At 38.0% G+C, this 23,815-nt stretch overlaps 1 protein-coding gene across 5 annotated transcripts in view; it reads right to left on the bottom strand.

Annotated features, from left to right (window-relative positions):
• LOC150086088 (DNA-binding protein RFX2-like) overlaps window positions 1-23,815 on the bottom strand; it is a 483,547-nt gene that overhangs the window by 171,450 nt on the left and 288,282 nt on the right. For all 5 annotated transcript variants that reach the window (XM_090374368.1, XM_090374370.1, XM_090374371.1 and 2 more), the window contains one exon: window positions 5,986-6,105. In XM_090374368.1, the coding sequence (XP_090230494.1) occupies window positions 5,986-6,105 (120 nt within the window). The remainder of the gene's footprint in view (window positions 1-5,985; window positions 6,106-23,815) is intronic.

Genomic DNA, 23,815 nt, shown 5'->3' on the forward strand with positions numbered 1-23,815 from the left:
GAAAACAAGATGCAGGATATTTCAGAGATTGCTGGGAGTCATTGCAGTACAAATAAACACATGGGTTGTGTCAGGGTAGCTAAGAAGAGGAACAGGTCCATGTATACTTGCGTGTACACCAATGCTAGGAGTTTGGTAAATAAATTTGATGAATTTGAGGTATTGCTCAAAGCATCAAAGGCGGATATTGTTGGGATATCAGAGACATGGTGCCACACAGATATAAGGAATGCAGAACTGGAATTTGGGGAGTACAACGTGTACAGAAAGGATAGACAGGATAGGAAGGGCGGAGGGGTTATGCTATTAGTTAAGAAACACAATAAAATCCAATGAAGTGAAGCCAGTCGACATCGTTGGACAGTGCAGTGTTGAGTCAGTTTGGTGTGACATAAGCATTGGGATATCAAAATTGAGAGTAGGAGTGTGCTATAGGCCTAATGACTCTGATGAGTATAATAAGAAACTGTACAGGGAAATAGAGTGGGCCAGTAAATCAGAGAGTCTTATAATGGGGGATTTTAATTTCCCAGATATTGACTGGAATTTGTGGGTTGGTCACTCACACACTAGCAAGGCTTTTGTGGACTTATTGGATGATTGTTTTCTACATCAGCATGTTCGGGAGGCAACTAGAGGGAGGAATACTCTTGATTTGATTATCAGTAGTGATTCTTCATGCATTAAGAATCTGCAGATAAAGGAACCACTAGGTGGCAGTGATCACAGTGTGCTGAAGTGGGATTTACTCAAAGAGGTAACTACCATCGGGGGTAAAGGGAAGGGGTATTGCTTTCATAAAGGTGACTACGATGGTCTGAGACAGTATTTAAATTCTATACAGTGAGACCAACATGATGTTACCAACAGTAAATTCAAAATGGGAAGCATTGAAAGAACTTATCTTGGAAGCTACTAGGCTTTACATACCAACTAAAAAATATTGTTCAAGGTTTAGGCCTAAATGGATGTCAGATGAACTAATGAGACATATGGCAGAGAAGAAAAATGCATGGGATACATATAAATAAACATGTGACACAGAAGCCTATGATAGATATAAGTTGATCAGCAACTAAGTTACAAAGGAGGTTAGGCAGGCGAAGGCAGATTACGAGAAATCTTTGGCAAAGGATGAAAGAAAAACAGCAAAGCGTTCTTTACTTATATAAACTCTAGAAGGAAGGGGATGAATCAGATTTGTCCACTTGATATCGATGGGTCAATTGTTGATGATCCTGCTCAGGTAGATAACAAACTAAATGAATATTTTGTGTCGACATTCGCACATCAGGAGTTATTCAGCGAGGGGAATGCCAGCGGTGTATTCAACTCTGGCAATAAGCTAGATAATCTTGTAATAACTGAGAGTACAGTGGAGGAGAAGTTGTTGAAGATAAACACAAGAAAGGCACCTGGGATGGATGGGATCTATCCAGTTATATTAAAGGAGGCAGCAAAGGAAGTAAGCAAACCCTTAGCCATAATTATGAGAGTTTCCTTGGACTCAGGGGAGGTACCCATAGACTAGAGATGTGCAAATGTGACCCCAATTCACAAAGGAGGATCAAAGGCTGACACAAGTAATTATAGACCTGTGAGTTTAATTTCTGTTCCAGGAAAATTAATGGAGGCACTGGTTAAAGAAGCACTGCAGGATCATCTAGACAAGACTTCAGTTATAGCTTGGACACCATGGTTTTGTTAAGTGAAAGTCTTGCCTGACCAATTTGATTGGATACTATGATGCAGTCACAAAAGAACTGGATGCAGGGAATAACTTTGATATTATATATTTGGATCTTAGAAACGCTTTTGATACTGTTGCACATGGAAGACTGCTGCACAAATTGGAGCAGTGTGGCACTCGAGGCAAACTGCTGCTATGGATAAAGGGGTGGTTGAGGGGGAGAAGACAGAGAGTGATAATCAATGGACACTGCTCATCGTGGACTAATGTTATTAGTGGAGTCCCTCAGGGTTCAAGTGTTGGGTCCATTATTGTTTTCTGTATTTATAAATGATATTGATGATGGTATATTAAACTTAATGTCCAAGTTTGCAGACGATTCAAAGGTTGGCAGGGTTGTTAAGGACACTACTGACACTATGCTGCTGCAACAGCATCTGGAAAGGTTGAGCAGATGGGCTGAGAGGTGGCAAATGAAGTTTAACATTGACAAATGTAAAGTACTACATATGGGAAACAGCAACCCCAGAGCAACGTATCAACTCTGTGGTACTACACTGACAGTGGTAGAGAATGAAAAGGACCTGGGATAATTGTGCAGGCAGATATGAAGTTCTCTGAGCAGTGCAGATGGGCTGCAAGAGTAGCTCATGGTGTCTCGTCAATGACATACAGGAATTTTTCTAGCAGGGATAAGGAGGTGATTATTCCCTTGTATAAGGCAGTCAGGCCATACCTTGAGTACTGTATATAGGTCTGGAGGCCTCATTTCAAGAAGGATGTAGAGCTGCTGGAACGAGTACAGAGAAGGGCAACAAGATTAGTGAATGGAACAAAGGGTTGCTCTTATGAAGAAAGGCAGTGTATTTAAATGTGTTCAGCTTTTTTAAAAGTATGAGATTAAGAGAAGCAGTTTGTTATCAGTAGTGAAATAAATCATCATAACCGTTGTACTGAGAGACTTTGGAGCTGCAAAATATGTGCAACATGCACGTTTAACTCTGTGGCGATAGCACCCTCATTTGTGAAAAAGCCAATAATGCAGGTGCTGACAGGTGGTAATTTTCTTTTGGATAAGTTTTTTTTTTTTCTTTTTCTTTTGAATTCTGCTTGGAGTATACCATTTTTTCATTTTTTTCTTATTGGATTACAATATTTATCACCTTCCATATATCACGTGTATAAGTCAAAAGTAATAATGAATTTTTAAAAAAATTGTTATTTATAACCCAACCATTGACAGCTAGAAATCAAACAGGAGAGTTCTGTAAATAATTAAGACTAAAAACAAACACTTAATTTCAAGCGTCATAACATCTATGTACCAGTCAGGTTCCCATGTTAGCATTACTACAAACAAATATGGTAATGCGTGACCAGTGATACTTTCACACAATGCAGTAACTCTTGGAAAATGACAAAAAAAATAAAATAAATGGGTACCCTGTACACACAAAAGATGTTTTGTGAAAACATCTTTGACAAAAATCAGACTGAAGTTATGAACAATGTAACGTTTTATGCTCACGCTCACTACTTACTCCACCAAATCAACATTAGTGATTGAGTTAGGATCATTTAAGAAGTAGTGGGTGTGAGCATAAGCTCTCACTTGCTACTTTCTAAATGACATAAATATTCATTCAACTTACATTGTTCATTGGATTTACTTCAGTCCAAAATAATGATATAACTTTTATGCTCACGCCCACTACTTACTCTACCGAATCAATGTTACTGACTGCATTGGCATCATTCAGGAAGTGACGTAATTTGCATCACTTTTGTTTGTTTTATGTTTTCGCCAATGGGCTTAACATTGACTGTCAGATCGAAATTTAGTAGGTGCCAGCAAAGATATATTCACATCAAGAATCAATGTTAAGTGATTGCATTAGCATCATTTAAGAAGTGATGTAATTTGTGTAATTTCTGGGTCGCATTTTCGGGACCAACTGGTTTTACTTCAGTCCAAAATTTAGGTGCCGCCAAAGATATTTTCACATTAAAAATTCTAAACTACACCAAGTAAAAATTTGTCTATATTTATGATGGGCATTTGTGTGTGTGTGTGTGTGTGTGTGTGTGTGTGTGTGTGTGTGTGTGTGTGTGTGTGTGTGTGTGTGTGTGTGTGTGTGTGTGTGTGTGTGTGTGAGCGCGTGTGTGTGTGCGTGTGTGTGCATGGCAATATATTGAAAGTGTAAAGGAAAAGGTTGTTACTATCAAATCTACAGTACACACCAGAAATTAAAAAAAAATAAAGGTTAGAAATCAAGAATTAAAAGAAATGAGGTAACACAACTATAAAAAACTAGAAGAAATGAATAAGAAATGAGATAAAAATGAAATAAAATAGAATAAAGTGAAAGCAACTAAAATAATATAAAATAAGATAACATATTGCCGTATAACTCATAATTTCAATGTCTTCGTCAGAGGTCATCCACCGAAATTAGGAGAAAGAGGGCAATATGTAGGCCTCTGTTTCTGACATGGTCTGTATGCTCAGGAACACATGCTGTCAAAGAGTTTGAATATAGCAGCAGCAAAAATAGGGCAGAATAAGGTATGCCAATAATTATATATAGAGCATGGATGACCTTACAGAGGCAGGAAAGGAACAGAAAAATTGAAGTAAGGGTGAAAAACTGGGTTAAATAGAAAGTAGGAATGAACCAGTAAGGAATTTGCCGTTACCATGTAGGACTAAAAATGCTAAATATGACATCCATGTGTATATATGTATAGTGCACTAGCTGTTTGGGATGTTGGAAATTGGCCATAGTGGATGAAAAAGTACTGAGAATATTGTTCAAAAATTATATGTATGCAATACTGGAGGAATGCATAAGTATATATAGAATTACCGAAAGGTATGTACAGGTATGATGTATATTACGGCGAATGCAATTAAATACTTGAAGAACATACTGCCCAGGGTAATTAAGAATTATCATAGCTTACAAAGTAGCACTGAATAGTGGCTAAAACTTTGTTAAGGTGAAGAATAGGTTGGGTAAAGGAAGGAAGTAGCATCTCGATGTTATGTTCGTAGAACTAATGGCTCACAAGAAATAAGACGTTGGGTTAAAGGAACGTAGAAAGATAAATTAAGTAGAGGTAATTAGATGGGCTCGGGTAGTTCGGGGTTCTAAATCCCGTTCCTGTAGTTAGGACCCTGAACATAGGTCCGGGAGTGTGTTCACCGTGTATTTAAGGTCAGTCACGTGGGTAAGAAAATAAAATAAAAATGAAGAATTATTAAATTAGTAAAATATATAAAGAGTTAATACACTATATTGGCCAATTGGTGGGTTCAAGTTTTCCAAGTTGTAAGACACCACAGAGGCCAAGTGTATTGTATATACACTATGTACAGACCTGGTAGTTAAGGGGCAAATAACTTCAATTACAGCTGATTATATTATTTATATAGATGGCAATTAGATTTTTATATTTGATTATAGTGAGGGCTTTGCTAAAGTGGTAGTAGAGTTATGCTGGAGGAAAATGGTTATTAATCAGTTTGCTATATAACATTCTGATGTTATCGATACTTATATCCTTATTGCTACAGATAGTTGCTATTCAAAATGCATTGTGATAGGATAACGTTGGCATGCACTCCTTTAGATATGTTGGATTGCCACTGCATGAGGTTGACAACATTAAAATTAAATGCGTCATGTTTGTGATAAAATTAAATGCATCACATTTAAAAACATGACGCATTTAATTTTAATGTTGTCAACCTCATGCAATGGCAATCCAACATATCTAAAGGAGTGTTATACTACATATAGGAACAGAAGTTGAAACCTTCCTTTTATGCTGTTTGTAAAAACTGGACATGTCAATTTGCTGTTGCTGACAAGTGAGTGTGGCTGGTTGCAAAAATTTTCCATGAAACATGGCCATAAGATGTGCGTAAGGTGAGCCAATTATGGATTTAAATAAGTAAAGATAACTGCTGCAAATTTATCAATCACACACCCATTTGTCAAACAGCTTGCCAAAGTAACATTCTCCATGACATTCATTTCAAATCTCACTAAAAGTAAATATTGTATATATTTCATAAAACTTGTTAAGCTCCACAATTCATAATATTAAAAATAAAATATCATTAAAAGCAGGCACTGTAATACTGTAATATCAAAAATATAGTCAAACAAATAAGGTTATCATGAATATCAGTCTCTCTAATAACTAACCAACAGAGTGATGCCTGAATGACAAATTATGATTACTACTACAGAAAAACTATCAGAAATTTAGCATGTAAATGTACTTACAGTAACAGGGGAAATTCTAGTGGCAAGTGTAACTGCAGAAGCTCCTGTAGGGAGATTATGATGTGCTTCATTGTCCATCATTGGACCCTGAACTTTATATCCGCCACTTTCTTCTATAAGCTAAAAAAGAAAACCAATACATAAAACACATTGTTTAAATAAAATTACACACATAAAAAAATAATAATAATAAATAAGTAAAATAAGTCATAAAAAAAATATCTTGCACTTGCTCCATTAACATCACATATGTAGTCATAAGGCAAGATCAAAAATTTCAAGAACTGAATTTCTTATTTAAAGAAATATAATATTTAGAGATAATTATACTTCATTTTTTTTTTTTTTTAAATAATGACCTTGGCTATTTACATATATTTTACACTGGTTATGTAATTGCAAAACTGCTTCTTAAAAGTCCTTTATTGGAAGTTCCTTGTCACAGCTGACATAATTTCTGCTTCACCAAAAAAGTCAGGCAAATAAAGAAAATGTAAAACAGTTACAAAGTATATGTAAGGGATTCAGAAATTACTGTTACATGATGAGCTAGGGAATTAGTGATTATCAAATGTACTTCAGGGTATAAAAACTTCTATAATGCACTCAAAAAGTATTTACAAAACTTCGCCATGTGATGTTTACATAACGGGTAGCTGTGAAGAAGGATTTGTGTAGTCCTTTTTTAGGGGGGGTTGCACACAGAAAATGGGCTAACCAATCAATATGAAATTTAATATAAAGGTCCTTAATTATTCTAAATAAGCTGAAATTTTGGGAAGGATTGAAGCTGCTGTTCTGAATATATAGCAATGCTCTAAGGAAACCATGTGAATCATCATAACATGAGAATTCATTGGACCTAAAACCTCCCCATGAACTAAAAAAGAAAACCATTCCAAAAATTTTCCTTCTCGAGTTACGCCCAAACACACTTTCATACACTTATACATACAGATGTTTCTAAATGGCACTAACAAAATCATGTAGATAGTTTTATATGCCGAAACAATTTATAAGTTCATATAAATGTGTCCAATTCTGGCCATTTGTGGAGCTTTAGCAATTTGAATTTTAAAACATAGCTATGTAGTTCTGAATGGTCCAAAATAATAAAAAGTAAACAAGAATTAGCAGACATGGTACCTAAAAAAAACATTTATTTTCAATTGGCCTTTCTGCTTATTCTTATTCATTATTACAAAATGTTTTATCATTTTTGTCACCCATATTACCTCTAAAATTTTGTAATTTAGAAACACTCTGTATATACCGGTTTCTCTAGATGAAATGGAGGTATGGGCTATAGTGTGCAAATAAAATTGGGCCTAAGAACTCCAAAGGGAGCAACAAAACAGGACTAACGGAACATATGCTGAAAATCTGAAACATACAGTACTTCCATTTATATATATAGATAACTCCAAATTTTATGGTGTTGGTGGGGGGGGGGGAAGATTCCTAAATTTACATTGGTCAAATTTTAATTAAATTTGATACAGGTGCAATGCAAGTGCAAATGAATAAACAGAAATACAGATGATAATAGGCATTTTATGCATTTGTGAGTATGGCTAAAAATAAAACATTTGTGCAACCAAATACCATCCATCCACTGTCAAAAAAAATCTAGACATTTAGATATTTTTAACAAATTCAGTTCTAGAACTTTTGGATTCTACCTTGTATTATTCATAAATATTTATAACTGTAGATTATTACTTGTATATATATATATATATATATATATATATATATATATATATATATATATATATATATATATATATATATATATTTATTTATTTTTATTATTTAAATTCATAAGAGCACTGCACTACACTCTAAAACCAAAGAGCAAGATACTGCATTTTTTAAAATGCTGGAAAACGTATAAATATATCTTGCTATTAAAATGTACACCATTGTCCTCCAACATGTATTGGGATGATGCTGAATGAAAAAACATCTAGAAAACAGAAATTTCAAATATTGAGTGGACCCACATGGGCTTTAATGACAACAAGATGACTTGAGGAACGGAACACTTTTGCCCAGTTTTTGGTCCAGAGTCTAGAAGCTTGTTCCACTCCTCCTGTAAGGTTGTGGCTATTTTTCAGCATGAACTACAATGTCTAGTACTTGCACTCATTTGTTGCTCCAAAACATCCCAAAGGTATTCAACTGGATTAAAATCTAGGCCCTGGGCTGGAAATGGAGGTTCACACATTATTCTCTTTTTTTTTTTTTTTTTGGTAGTTGTTGGCGCATAGGCTTCTGTGGCCATAATGCACCCGCGACCTTTGGGTTGCCAGGCAGGCACTTTACCCACCTGGCTAGCCCGGTCGGCACACATTATTCTCCAGTCTGCTATACTTGCTATCCAGGGGAGTGGCGGCCACACATCTGGACTACACAACTGACCCAGCGAACAACCTAAAAACGGAAAAAACTAGATTACAGAACCACCTGCTAAAATTATGGCAGAGAAGATGGACGGAGACCACCAAGGGTGAGATAACCAGAAGATATCTACCTGACCTCCAGAAAATCTACCCAAAACAGCCGACCTGGTACTTCCCAGGGTACCATTTGACATCTCTAATAACAGGACACGGACCCTACAATGAGAAGCTGCACGGATTCGGACTCACTGAGGACCCAAACTGTACGTGCGGGGAGACAGAAAGCTGGAATCACATAGTGTACGAGTGCCCACAATATGAAGACCTCAGAGGAGTACTTATAACAAAAATAAGATACCTACCAAAAGGATTGGAATCCCATTTCATAGATACTGAGGATGAATATAGAGCATTATCCCAGTTCGCACAAGACCTCTTCATCAGGAGAAGGACATTAATCACCATCTACAATGACTGACATCAAGTACCACTATTGAGACACCAGCCAGCACAATGTAAAGGCTGCAACTAAAGATGAGGGACACAAGCACAAGGACGGAGCTTGCCCCATGAATAAAGAAACTTGAAACAATAGCTGCCAATAGCCATATGGCGATCTGAAGAGGGCACTCTAGCCTCCTTCACCTTTAAACCTACTTCCCTGGGGGGAGGGGGGACATTTTCGTCCTCCTCTCCTCTCCACCCTATATCTTCTACTCTGGTGGGACATGGGCATGTCCCACTGAAAACTGGGGCTACCTACTCTATTGGCCCCATATTTCTGTCTTTCTCCCCCCAGCCTTCTGCCTCCCCCCCTCTCTATCTATAAGCTAGCGAAAGCCCTACCCAAAAACCTAACATATCTAAATTACCTTACGCCCATAACTTGGCCTAGCAAAACTAAGCGATTCTACCCCTACGTCGACGCGTTTCTGTCTCTTTTTTTTTTTTTTTTTTTTTTTTTTAAGGTCCTAGCCGCCGAAATCTCAGGAAATTAAGTGGCAGGACCTGCCAGAGTGAAACAGACTACTGGGTTCCTGGTCTGCCTCCACGGGGCGTAAGTGGGGCAACGTTGGGCCTCAGTAGGGGCCCAGCGGCTAAATGACCAGATGAACAACGGTACAAGGCATCACACATATACAAAGTCCATACACTTTTAAATCTCTGGCTTTTCCAGTCAACTGGTTCACCCACAATGTAAACTACGCGGAGATGGGGGGAACCCCTTGTGCCGTTTGACCCTAAATACACTTACACTTACATTATTCTCCAAACCACTGTTGTACCCATCGTGTTTTGCAAACACTGAGCTCATGCAAATACAAATATACCTGGTGTATTATGGCAATAGTTGCCAATGCAACAACAAACACGTAATATCAACAAATATATAATCCTCCACGAAGAACTGACATAATGCAGGTAAGACAGAATTGTTCAGAATGCCACATATTGTGGCATTCAGAATTCAGGCTTTTCAATAAAAAATGATCACAATTTTTTTTTCATAACATACCATTATTAATCGTCCATATTTTGATGATCCTTTTCAACGTAGTCCCCATTTGACAGAATGCACATACTCCAACATTTCTGCCATTTTTCAAAAATATGGAAGCAGCCTTTTTTTTTTAACAATCATTTGAGAATCAACCTCAGGTGTCTTTAGAACCTCTTTTGATGACTGGGAAAGTTTTCCTTGCAGCTCCTTCTTTAACTTTGGAAATAAAAAAAAAATTGCAGGGTGCAAGGTTGGGCAGCTTAATGTTGGCTAAGTACTCAATGACAGCATGAGTGACATGAGGTCTCACATTGTTGTGATTCAGCATTCACCCACATGCATGCAGTTGTGGTCATTTGTGACAGATGTGATTCTACAAAGTGTGTATGACGTGGCACAACATGCTGGTAAACCATTCCTTGAATATTAAAAAAAAGAGATCCCCATAACATTTCCTGCAGAAGCCACAACTTTTGCTTTTTTCAGTTTCGCCAATGGGCATAGACTTCCAAACAGAGCTTTGTTTTTACTCTCTCTGGGTCAAAATGATGAAGGCATGTCTCATCTACCGTTATCACCTTGTGCAGACCCTCACCATCTTTAGTAAATACCCACTGCAACTCCTGACAAACATCCTTGCAAAATGTGCTGTGACCTGGGTGCAAGTAATCTTTGAACCCAGCATGTACAACAAACTTGTCATATGCAAATTGTCATGGAGAATACTGTGCATGCTTCCTACTGATATTATCAATATATCTAGTTGCCTTACTGTTATAAGATGATCTTCTCTCACGATTACAGAAGCACTGTTTATGGTTTCAGTGGTTGGAGCTCCAGGACTACTGATTTTTGTGATTGAATCATGTCCATTTTTAAACATCCTAAACCACAAGCTGTGCTATATGGAAGTGTAGATTAACCATAAGCCTCTTTTAACATTTCATGTGATTGAGCTAATGTTTTATTGAGATGGAAACAATCTCAGAGCAGCAGACTGTTCCTCGCATGTCACTTCCACTGCTACATAGGTGAAACTGAACACGTGTAAACTTGACTAACTGCCAGTCACATTGTTTGCATGAGTCAACTGCGCAGTTGCTATGTGATGCAGTAGTATGGTTGTTCAGGAAAAATTATGATCATTCTTTATTGAACACCCCTCATAGATAGCTCTGCAATCATGGTTTTACTAGTGATAACTAGTGGACAGAATTCAAACAACCTAAAGCAGAATGTATTACACCACTGAACTTCACTGTTTGTGCAATACAATCTGGGTGAAATCACTCTCTGTATTTATGCCATATACTCAAGTGCAGCTATCTCGTGCCTCAACTGTGAAGCATGATTCATCATTACACACCATTTTTATCACTGTTGCAGTTTGTAGTCTAATGTTTCCAATCTCTGCACCAAGATATGTGGCAACAAGCGCTACTGAGAAACAGCTTCGGCTTATGATCAACTGTGCAGCTATAGTAACCTATTTTATGAAGTGTTTATTTCTGATGGTTGCTGGTCTTACACTTATCCCAATCAACTGCCTCAAATTGACTAATTAAGCATGCCTTTGTTATTCCCCCTCACTATTCATTTCATCTGTCAATATCCACTGGGGGTAGTCATTAATCATGATCTAACTGGGTTGAGATAAATAAACAGCATTACCCATCTTTAATGATAATCACTCTAAACTGATAATAAGGATATCTTTTTTGAAATACGATGTTTAGGTTGATTTGGCTGTCCCACCCTGTTTGCTATCTGGCCCACTATATGACAACCTATTGTTGCACCTCTTGTGGGGAAATCCAGTTCCTTTTCTTATCCCTTTCTATTTCATCTACCTATTATTAAGTGTGCATGCTTTTTATATAATACCTTTAACCGGTATTGTCATCTACCTGACATGTGATCTCTGGAATTAGCTAATATTTTGCAGGGATGAAAAAATACACCATGGAGGACTGTGTGTGTGTGAGAGAGAGATAATCATGAGATAATTTTAAAATATCAGTAGAAATCAACAAAACTTTGCAACAAATACTACAAAATCCAGTATACATCCAGGTATTCCTTATCCAATCTACACTAGAATGATTTCAAATAAATGTTAACACTTCCGTTATTATTCTTATCAGTTTATTACCTATTACCACTCCATTAACAGTATTCTTAGACACTCATACATTGAAATCAATATCTTTCATAAATAATATGAATGGATGTAAATCAGTATGAAACAATGCATCTGAACAAACTCAAACTGTGTCCATAATCCAAATGACTTGTTTGTTGTTTGTTTGTTTGTTATTTGGTTTTTAGGAGCATTAGCAACTAAGGCCATATTGCTCCGGGAATATGCGGTGGTCATTCCCTTGACCTTTCCGCATCCTCCGTATTTGGTGGTGATGGGCTCGAACCCCAGTCTAATCAAGAAGTGTGTGCTCCTTCCCACCTAGCTACGGAGATGCTCCAAATGACTTGTAATAACAATTGCAAAATCACTCTAAACTATAATGATATATACTAGTTCCTTCTACAATGTCCAGAAGTATTAAAACTCTGTTATTGTGGTCAGTCCTCGTATAGCACGATAGTTGTGCTCCTAGAAACCCCTCATGCAATGCAAAATCATGAAATATAAATAACAGGCCCTATGGGAAAAATAGGGTTAGGCGCTGACCACCCAAGATTGAACACACATTTGTAACCAAAACATTACCAAACAAAATATATAATTGTAATAAAATACATAAGTAGTTGTAATAAAATACTAAGTATTTTATTACAACTACTATGTAATGAAATATTGCTAATGCTTTTGCTTCTATCGTAAGCAAACTTGTTCTTTGTTTGATTTTCTATCCAAACAGGTGACAGCTGTTCCATCTCTTCCAATTCTTTTGTGTCTTGATCTAATGGATTTTATTACACTTTGAGTTGTTCCTGCTATGAAAGTTGTTTTTATTTTCTCTGCGTTCTTTCTAATTCTTGGTGTTGCCTCATTTAGGCCTGTAGCACATGCAATATCACGTTCTTTCATTTTGCTCAAAGCATTTCAGAATTTCACATTTTTTTCTCTATGGACAGAGGCGGACTGGCCATAAACCTTTACCGGGGAAACCCCAGTGGGCCGGAGGCTGGTGTGATTTTGGCCATAAACTATAGTATGAGGTCGCTACAAATTTTCCCCGATAAGAATTTTTGACCCAGTCCAGCTCTTCTTCTTCATCTTTGCCTTCTTCCCACGTTTATATGGGGTCGGCATTTCCACCCTTAATTCTTTTCCGCCATCATTCCTCCCTATCCTGGGCTTCCTCTCTTCTCCATCCTCTCTCTTTTAAATCCTCTACCACCTTGTCCTTACATCTCAGCTTAGGTCTCCCCTCTTCCACTTCCCTATCACCTCCAACTTTTCACACCTCTTCCCCACATACTCCTCACTTCTTCATTCCACATGTCCAAGCCACCTCAACCTACAGTCCTGCATTTTTTTTACTCAGAGGCCCACCTTAACCGTACCTCTGATGTAGTCATTTCTTATCTTGTCCTTCCTTGTCACACCACACATCCATCTTAGCATCCTCATCTCCGCCACTTCCATCTTCTTCTCCTGGGCCCTTGTAATCACCCATGTCTCAGCACAGTACAGTAATACCCCGACTTACGCTACCCCGACTTACGCGAACTCGGAGTTACGCGGTTCTTGATTTTTTCGTTTGGCAACGCTGCCGCCCACTATCTTCAAGGTCGTTTTTCATATGTTATCGATATACGGTGCGACGGCGGAGAATGAGAGCGAAAGATGAACAAAATTCAACTTTGCTGCTTTTATGTTTTTTATATCAGTGAAGGGAAAAACACATTTCACCATAATAACGTAAAAACCAACACAATTCCAGCTATCGGTATAATCGCAAATGCAATTAGATCGAGTTTACTACCAGTTTATAACAGATTCCACTAGCGGAAACGGAAACGCAACTGGATTTTTATTGTTTTATGGTAGTAACCCCTAGAAATGTGAGGTGTTAATAGTGTATCTCTGCCTTTATGGTGTTGTTTATTCAGTTGCTACATGTGCGCAGCTTTGTTTATGCGTATCAAGCCTGCCTCCTCGTTTTGTAATTGTCCTTTATTCCCTAAAAATGAGTAAAATACTTAATTAAAAGGTGTGAAAAGGAAGCGTCCTGGTGAAGACACTGCAGATTCAGAGAGAAAAAGAAAAGCAATTATCGATAAACAGAGGCGGACTGGGTCAAAAATTCTTACCCGGGGAAAATTTATAGTGGCCTCATACTATGGTTTATGGCCAAAATCACACTGGCCCACTGGGGTTTCCCCGGTAAGGCTTATGGCCACTCCGCCTCTGTCGATAGAGAAAAAATATGAAATTGTGAAACGCTTTGAGCGAAATGAAAGACCATGTGATATTGCACGTGCTACAGGCCTAAATGAAGCAACGGCGAAAAGCACATGACAATTGCAAACTCGACAGGTTGAAAATTGAAAAGGGCTCAATTGGAAAGGGCTTAAAAATTTTAGAAAACATAGACTCCAACGAAGAACGCGTTATAGCTACAAAGCAAGGAATAAAAAAAAATATTAGCTTGCTACGAAGAAATTCTGCGTGAAAAAAAGAAGGCGCTGTGTCGTCAGACGAATTTGTTAGATTTTATGACGCCATCGACATCGAAATAACTTTTTTACGTAAGTCATTTGTTTTTTTAATACATATTTTGTATTGATATGTATAAAGAACTACAATTTTATTAATATTTTTCTTCTAAACTAGTGTTTTTGTTAGTCCTTGGTCCCAATTAAGCAAAATTTATATTATTTATATACAAAGTTTTACCCCAACTTACGCGAATTCGACTTACGCGATATTCGTCGGACCCACCTATCGCGTAACTTCGGGGTATTCCTGTACATCAATGTGGGTCTAACCACGGTTTTATACTCTTCCCTTCATTCTACAATTTACTTTCTTATCACACAGCACTCCACTCATCTTTCTCCAGTTCAACCATCCACATTGCACACTATGCTGTATTTCTGCACTCAATCCTCCATCCCTCCCAATGTTTGATCCCAGATACTTAAATTTCAACTTCTGTCTATCCATACTGCTTTTCTTTTTCTCTCTGAATCTGTAGTGTCTTCACCAGGACACTTCCTTTTCACACCTTTTAAGTATTTTACTCATTTTTAGGGAATAAAGCACAATTACAAAATGAGGAGGCATGCTTGATAAACATAAACAAAGTTTGCTCATGTAGCAACTGAATAAACAACACCGTAAAGGCAGAGACACACTATTAACACCTCACTAGCTCACATTTCTGGAGGTCACTACCATAAAACAATAAAAACGATTTCTAATTGTGTTTCTGCCAGTGGAATCTGTTATAAACTGGTAGTAAACTCGATCTAATTGCATTTGCAATCATACCAATAGCTGGAATTGTACCAGTTTTTACGTTATTATGGTGAAATGTGTTTCCCCTTCACTAATATAAAAAAACAACACAACAACAATCAACTTCAACGTTATTATGGTGAAATGTGTTTTCCCTTCACTAATATAAAAAACAACACAACAACAATCAACTTCCACAACGACATCTGTCATTGTGAAAGCTGATAGGTTAAATAAATTTAAGGAGTAACTGGACAGGCATTTGGAGGGAATGGTGTGATTTTTTTTTTTGGCTGATGCTGCATAAGCTCATACACTTGCTTTCTTGCATCACATGCCACTACTACTACTACTACAAAAATACATTTTCAGAATCTTCTCTTCATTCCTATCGTGTTGCCTTCAGTTGGAGTGATTCCGCATTGGACTGCCATTTCTTGTAAACACAAAGGTGAATCGTGCATAAGCAAATTCAGTTTGTGTTATACACGATATCGTTCCCCTATTTATAAATTGTGTATGATCGAATTAATGTAGTGTAAACATATGTTATACAAGTGCTGACTGTATTTATATGATATTCTTTGCCTCCACACTGTTTCTAGTGGTATTCTACTATTCATTTACAAAGGAGGTTCAAAAAAGTATGACCATAAATTTAAAACTAATAGAATCTTCATCTGTTACCTAAACATGTACAAATGTATAGTATTACACACACACACACACACACACACACACACACACACACACACACACACACACACACACACACACACACACACACACACACTTGGTTAAGCAGTAACTCAAATATTCTTATATTCATTTATTTCCCATGCCATTATGGCTGATATATGTGAAGACCAGTAAACTGCTTATAAATTCTGCTCCCATTAAACAGTGCTGTATAGAACTTATTCCATGTTAAAGGAAGACAACAGAGAATGCTACTCCTACAAAACAGCTAAGTAATGATTTAAATAATTTCACCTTCAAAGCAGACACATCAAAAAGTTATATCAGCATACACATTATATTGTAGTATGCTGGTCACCAAGCAGCATTTGGGGCAGGGGGAAAGCATAAAATTATTTAAAATGGTACACTAAAATTTTACCCTTTATTTTGACACACTACATTCAATAATAAGAACAAACAATATCTTTAGTAACTGAAGTCTTGTTACACACACACTAGAGGGGCTTTGCCCCATGCTTGCATTGCTCGCCAATCCCCGCGCATGCTTTTCTACGTAATATGTAGAGGTATGACGGACTAAATCAAATATTTTCAACGGAAAAGACACACCTGTTGAAATGCACTGATCGATATCTAATCTAATATAGAAAAGAAAATAGAAAGTGTAAGAAAAAACTATAAAAAGTAAAACTGTGTGAATGAGTTATTATTAATTGCATGTTCTATCTTAGCCTCTTCACTGGACAGGCTGATAGCTATGCAGGCCCTCAGGGGACTCATGGTTATCCAAGCTGATACCATGCTGTAGCTTTTCCTAGCTGGCATGGTGTGAGATGCTGACACTGAGCATTAGGGTAACCCCCAGGCCAGTGTGGGACAGAGCTGCAAAAAGCACACTCCACCAGAGGAATCTCTTTCCTTGTGTTCTTTTATTTCTACCACCTGGGGTGGTTGATCTCCTTCCCCCACCCCGGGTGGCCCTACCCCCTTTTGTGTGGTGGCTTACCCCACCAACACTTTCAACTCCAACCCTCTGGACCAGGATGGTATCCTGTACCCAGGGTCCCTTACTGTCTCCCCTTTCAAATTAGGCAAGTGCTTCAAATATTGCTCCCCCTCTGTTCTCTGCTCCTCTTATCCCATCCTCTTCCTATCTCCCCATTATCTCCTTTCCAATAATTTTTTTTTTTTTTTTTTTTGGGCTCTACTTGGATGCCTAGGCGACATTAGGATTCCATCCTACCAGAGCTTTCTTCTCTCCTAACGTGTTCTGGCCTGCCTCCCCGGAGCAGTCATGGAAACTGGGGGTGTTAGTGGCTCTCCACAGGACCCAGGCTAAGTGGCCAGAGGAACAATACACCCCACACTAATAATTCACAAAACACACACTAAACACATCCTGGGCTTATGCAGAGTATTGTATTCTACACAGAATAAAAATGTGGGGGTTGGGGAAGACCCCTGGTGCCGCCAGACAAAAACCACTGTGTTACTACGATCAATATATAATCAGGAAATGACCTATGTAATTATTTACCTGCGCATTTGTAGTGTGCGGCATTCTCGAGGTCGAATAAATATCACAATGTAAAAATTATTTACATAGGTCACTTAGGAAAAGGCCTTTTTCTTCGAGTTTCATAATGCATGAGGAATATTGTTGCATCCCAAAGAGCAGGACTAAAATATTTCACTGAAATATTTACAAACTATACAAATATTTAATATATTTACAAAATACTAAATTACTGTATTTACAAATATACAATATTCATTAAAATACAAAAAAACGTTACAATGGAACATCAAACGTTAGACAGTAAATCACGTGCACGAGGTTGGTGAACATTATGGAGGCAGTTGTCAATAATTAATTGCATTTGTAGTGACGTAACTGCCTTACCCTCTTCTCCCATTGGCTCGAATAAATATAACTAGGAGGAAAACCTTTTTTTTAACGTATAGAGAGATATATACAGGGTGTCCGAGCTAGAGGTATCCAAAAATAACGGCTTATAATGCGAGAACCACTCATTATATTTTCTCAAACGATAGCACAGTCGATAGGAAATCTCTCCAAGATTTCTTTTGTCACAAATTTGACACATTTGGAGTATGGAGAATCCTCACCAAGTGATAAAAAAATGAAAGGGACACACCAAAAGTCAATGTCTGGTTAAGAGTGCACAAAAATGGCTTCACTGTCCATTTTTTTTTTTTTTTTCATAGATATGACATGTGTGTACCAGAGAAAAGTTTGGGATTTGGACGATTTGAAACAGCATAACGTTAAAGCAGTTGTTCTAATAACGCCTCAGATGCCAGAAAACACTTGGCAAGAGCTTGAGTATCGTTTTGACATCTGTTGAGTTACAAAAGGTGCCCATATTGAACTTTACTAACCTTCATAAAAACTTGGTGAGTTACTCAGTATAATAACAAAAAAATTATTTTAATACACCTTATAGATGCTGAGATATGTGTGTGTATTTTTGGATATCTCTAGCCCGGACACCCTGTATATCAAACTACTTTGGACAAATCTCAAGACCACAAAACTCAAGCTGAAACTCCATGAAAATTAACATAGTTGGGGGCACGGAGTGTATTTTTTAGATGGACAGAATCAAAGAATTTTTTACAGCTGTACTTCTTTAATTAAAAGGAATACTAAAATTCTTGCTCACATAATTTTACTGGATAACTTAATTTTTAAGGTTTTTATTTATTTTTATTATTAATGGTTGTTAGGATACTAAAATGTGACAACTTTAGGGTTAAAGGTGGGCATGAGTCAATAACAAAAATGTGTAGGAGTTTCAGCACTTGCTAGTAATTAATAAAAACAAAACCACTGGTCTAACAATGCATGAAAATCAACCACAATTCTTGCTGATATCACAAGTAACCCCAGGGGCTCACATCTGGTGAGCATGGGTTTGGCACAGCCACGGTCCTGAGCTGGATAACATCATTCTTCTCTTTTTTGGTGATTACTTCTCTCTCTCAGGGTACTCAAATTTTTTTTGACTGGTATTATTATTAGCCATATGGTGCAAGGGTTGTTCCTTGCACCATATGGTTAATAATAATAATAATAATAATAATAATAATAACTAGGGAGCTTCTCCCCCCCTCACCCACCCCATGCATGTTTTTCTTTACAAAATGTAGAGGAGGTATATGGAGTAAGTCAAATCTTTTCTACGTAAAAGACACACCTGTCGAAACGCACTGGTTTAAATCTAAATCGAATCTAATCAGGAAATGACCTATGTAATTATTTACCTGCACATTTGTAGTGGTTGGTTTTTTTTTTAGGAGCATTAGCAACTAAGGCCATATTGCTCCGGGATATGCGGTGGTCATTCCCTGAATGACCTTTCTGCATCCTCCGTATTTGGTGGTGACGGGCTCGAACCCCGGTCTAATCAAGAAGCGTGTGCTACGCACTGCTGCTCCTTCCCACCTGGCTACGGAGGCGCCGTCATTTGTAGTGCACAGCATTCTCAAGGTCAAATAAATGTCACGGTAAAACTCCCCAACGGTGTACACCCTCGAACATAGTAGCAAGCAAAACAGTGGGAAAGCAGTGATTGGCAGATCCACTGCTTTCCTAGCCCACTGTCCTCCTAGGTTGATATGCCTAGAGTGTTTTCCCCCACATTTGCTGCTGTTTTTAATTCAGGAACTCGTTTTCCCATTTTAAAACAGCAGGATGGAGGAATAAACACCCTACCTAAGCTAAACCCCCCTCCTCGACAACACAAAACAATCAGAAAAGGGAGGTACCTTCACCTGTCAATTATTGCCGTCTTCCTTGCTTTCATCAAAGTACCTGCCAGTGTATACTATACTGGACTTCAGCCAATATCACTATGTAATTATTTACCCGTGTTTATATAGGCCAATTTGGAAAGGGTCTTTTGCTTCGGGTTCCATAATACATGAGGAATATTGTTTCATCCGAAAGAGAAGGACTAAAATATTTAACTGAAATATTTACAAACTATACAAATATTTAAAATACTAAACCACAGTATTTACAAATATACAATATTCATTAATACACCGATGAACCTAAACATATGACTACCTACCTAATATGATGTTGGTCCTCCACGTGCAGCCAAAATAGCTCGTACCCGGTGAGGCATGGACACTACAAGATTTCTAAATGTCTTGTGGTATCTGGTACCAACATGTAACCAGCAGATCCTTTAACTCCTGTAAGGTCCATGGTTGAGACACTGCAGATCAGAGTTGCTGTTCCAACATAAATCACAGATGCTCGATGGGATTGATGTCTGGGGAATTTGAAGGCCAGGGAAATACCTGGAAGTCTTCCTCATGTTGCGCGAACCAGTCTCGAACAACCCAGGCGGTGGGACATGGTGCATTATCCTGCTGAAAGGCAGCACCGCCAGAGGGAAAGACTGTTGCCATGAAAGGGTGCACCTGGTCAGCAATGATGTTTAGGTGGGTGGTAGACGTCAGAGTGCCCGGCACATGGATGACTAGACCCAGGGTATCCCAGCAGAACATTGCCAAAAGCATGACACCTCCACCAGCTTGTTTTCATCCCACAGTGCATCCGGGCATCATCACTTCCCCAGGTAAATGACGCACACATACCCGGCCATCCACATGGTGCAACAGGAGACGTGATTCATTGGACCAAATGACCTTCTTCCAATCACTCAAAGTCCAGTTTCGATGCTCGCATGCCCATTGTAGGCGCTGCCACTGGTGAACCGTGGTTAGCATGGGCACTCAGAGCAGCCTGCGGCTACAGAGCCATATTTTCAGCACGGTTTGATGTACTGTGTGTTGTGACACATTACTCCTGTCACCAGCATTCCAATACTGGCTAGTTGTGCCACAGTCACTTTCTGCTGACACATGCCATCCAGGAGAGCCTTCGCTCACCTCAAGCATCGATGAGCCGTGGTTGTCCTACACCTCGCCGGCGGTTAGTGGGTTCCCCCTCCTCGGACCACTTTAAGTAGGTACTAATCACAGCTGCCCGTGAGCACCCCCACCACCCGTGCTGTTTCAGATATGCTCTGACCCAGTCGTCTGGTCACTACAATTTGGCCTTTGTCAAACTCACTTAAGTCTGCTGCCTTTCCCATCTGAAGAACAACTATGATTAACGGAGCTCAGTATCAGGTGTTTTTTGTGCCGTGTCCCGACCCGCACTGCAGTTGCTTCAATTTGAATAACGACTCGCTGGTCATAATCTTTTGGCTCATCGGTGTATACAAAAAACATTACAATGGAACATCAAACGTTAGACAGTGAATCACATGCACGAGGTTGGAGAACGTTAAGGAGGCAGTTGTCAATAATTAATTGCATATGTAGTGATGTAATTGCCTCGCCCTCTTCTCCCATTGGCTTGAATAAATATCACTAAGAGGAAAACTTTTTTAATGTATAGATAGATAATAATAATATCTCTGTAATACTTGCACAGTAATACTTGCACATTTATGTGCAAGTATTACTGTCTGTGCATGCTGGGGCCCAAAGACTGCTGACATTACAACAAAAATGAACACATGCTTTTGTTTAATATCAGCAATATGAAGATGAAGCAATACACAGATGAATAAAATTGTCACTGAAGGTGATGACGATTTCTTAGGAAAGATTATAAGAGCAGATAAGACATAGCTGATGTCTGATTGTAGGCTCTGATACTGATCACATCAACCTAGTAGCAAAGGCAGCAGATTTTCATGTGGAATTGCTGATGTTGCAAAAAAAAAAAAAAAAAGTACACCGAGTTCTCTTTAAAGATGAAGAAATTAGTAATGATTCCTTGGGAAATTTTATAATAGTAGATACAATCTAGTTACACCATTACAACCCAATAGCAAACTTTCATGTGGAATTCTCCAACTTTCAATGTCAAAAACCACTAATGGTGGTACCATCTGCTGATAAAATTACAGTCATGACTTTCTTAGACGTTACTGGAATGATGTATGAGCATGTTACACATCATACAACAGTTATTGCCCAATATTGTATTTATGTACTTAAAACTCTATTGGAATATGTCCAAATCTCCAAACTGGTAGTTGGATTTGTGTTGCTCCGGTTGTCATAAAGTTCTTGGCTTCCATCAATGCCAAAAGTGTACTTCATCTTTTGTAAAACACTAGATAACCCAGTATTCTGCTACTTTTGGTTTTGTACTTTACAGTATCAAAAATAAATAAATAAGGAGACATAATTTCAACTCTTTACAAGCAGCAGTAAAACTATCAGACAGTTTTGAAAAAATATCAAAGAATGGGTTTCTCTGACATTTCCTTCAAAACTGCCATTCAAAATTTTTTGGAGAATGGTACCGATCTTAGGATAGGTGCATTACATCAAATTGGGCATAGTTTGAAAAGAACTTTTTTTTTTTTTTTCCATATTTTATTTATTGTGCCTCCAGGCAATGAGCCCATATGCACTCTGTTTGAAAAGAACTACCAAAATGTAAACGTGCACTCATGTAAATAATATTTAAGAATGACGGTAATTCTTTTTTGAATAGCCTTAGTACTATAATTAGCCATTCATTGTGCTGAAAATATGGAACTCAAAACAGAATTTCTGTCTAGTTATTATAATCTCATATCCACTTGAATATCAATATTTTTAGTGCCAAAAGTTAAAAGAGTTGTTAATTTTTGGCCAAGTAGTCAAAATTAGCAGCAGAAGGCAACAGAAATTATTGTGGGTTTATTTTTATACAGGCTTTCATAGCTCATAATACATATATCTGGTAGGGTTAAAAGAAAGAGGGATAGGGATGGTCACCAAACAAGATGAATTGTTTCAATAAATCAAAATGTTATTCTATGTTGCAGTATGGTAAATACACTATTATCAAAAGTAATGGAACACTTGGTTATGAACAAAATGTATTTCTTCAGATAAATTCAGGGCATACTAACCCATCCCTGGTTGTAATGACTGCTTCAGTGCATTGTGGAAAGCTTTCTACTAATTTCTAATAGAAAACTGGTGGCACTGTGCACCACTTACAGAGAGGGTTGTCTTTGCTTTGCCCTAAAAATGATCAAATGGACTGGGTTGCATTGGGTTGGGTTAGGTTAACCTAATGATATGGGTTGAGATAACAGCTTGTGCTGACTAGTGCAATGTTTTGATGTTATTCTCTTTGCACCATGCATTTTACAATCCTTGCTTTATGACATGGGTCTCCACCATGCCGGAAGGTGTAAGGGTTTCCACAATGTAGAACAAACAGAAATGTCCACAAAATCAATATAGGACTGGCTTGTGGTTCCACATGACCAAGTCAATAACATGAGAAATACCTCAGACCACAGCACAACCTCTTCCTCTTCCTTCAGCTGGGACAACACATTCTGGTAGTATGCATTCCCAATCATCCTCCATAAGTAAACACTCCATCAGACTGGAGGAGCCTGTAAGACAATTCATTGCTCTGCAGGATTGACTTCCAGTTATTCAAAGTCCAAGTTTAGTGTGCCTTGAAGCATGTAAACTGACTATGTGCACTTGTTCCTGATATCATATACTTGTGGGACACAGCACTTCCATGAAAAATCAGAGCATGCAGCCATGAATTTTCATGGAACAGCTGTATTTGATATAGATCATGAATGTTAATCTATATCAACTAAAACACAAGTTTGCCTGTGGCTGCTTGCAACTGTAATCTCAGATTCTCTAAGATCTGATGAGGCATCTCAAAGCACATCAGCTCCTGTCACTCAGTATTTTATGCATACCTAGTCATTT

Source organism: Mastigoproctus giganteus, chromosome 5 (genome assembly GCF_048544385.1).
Source record: "Mastigoproctus giganteus isolate SK-2022 chromosome 5, ASM4854438v1, whole genome shotgun sequence".
Lineage (NCBI taxonomy): Eukaryota > Metazoa > Arthropoda > Arachnida > Uropygi > Thelyphonidae > Mastigoproctus > Mastigoproctus giganteus.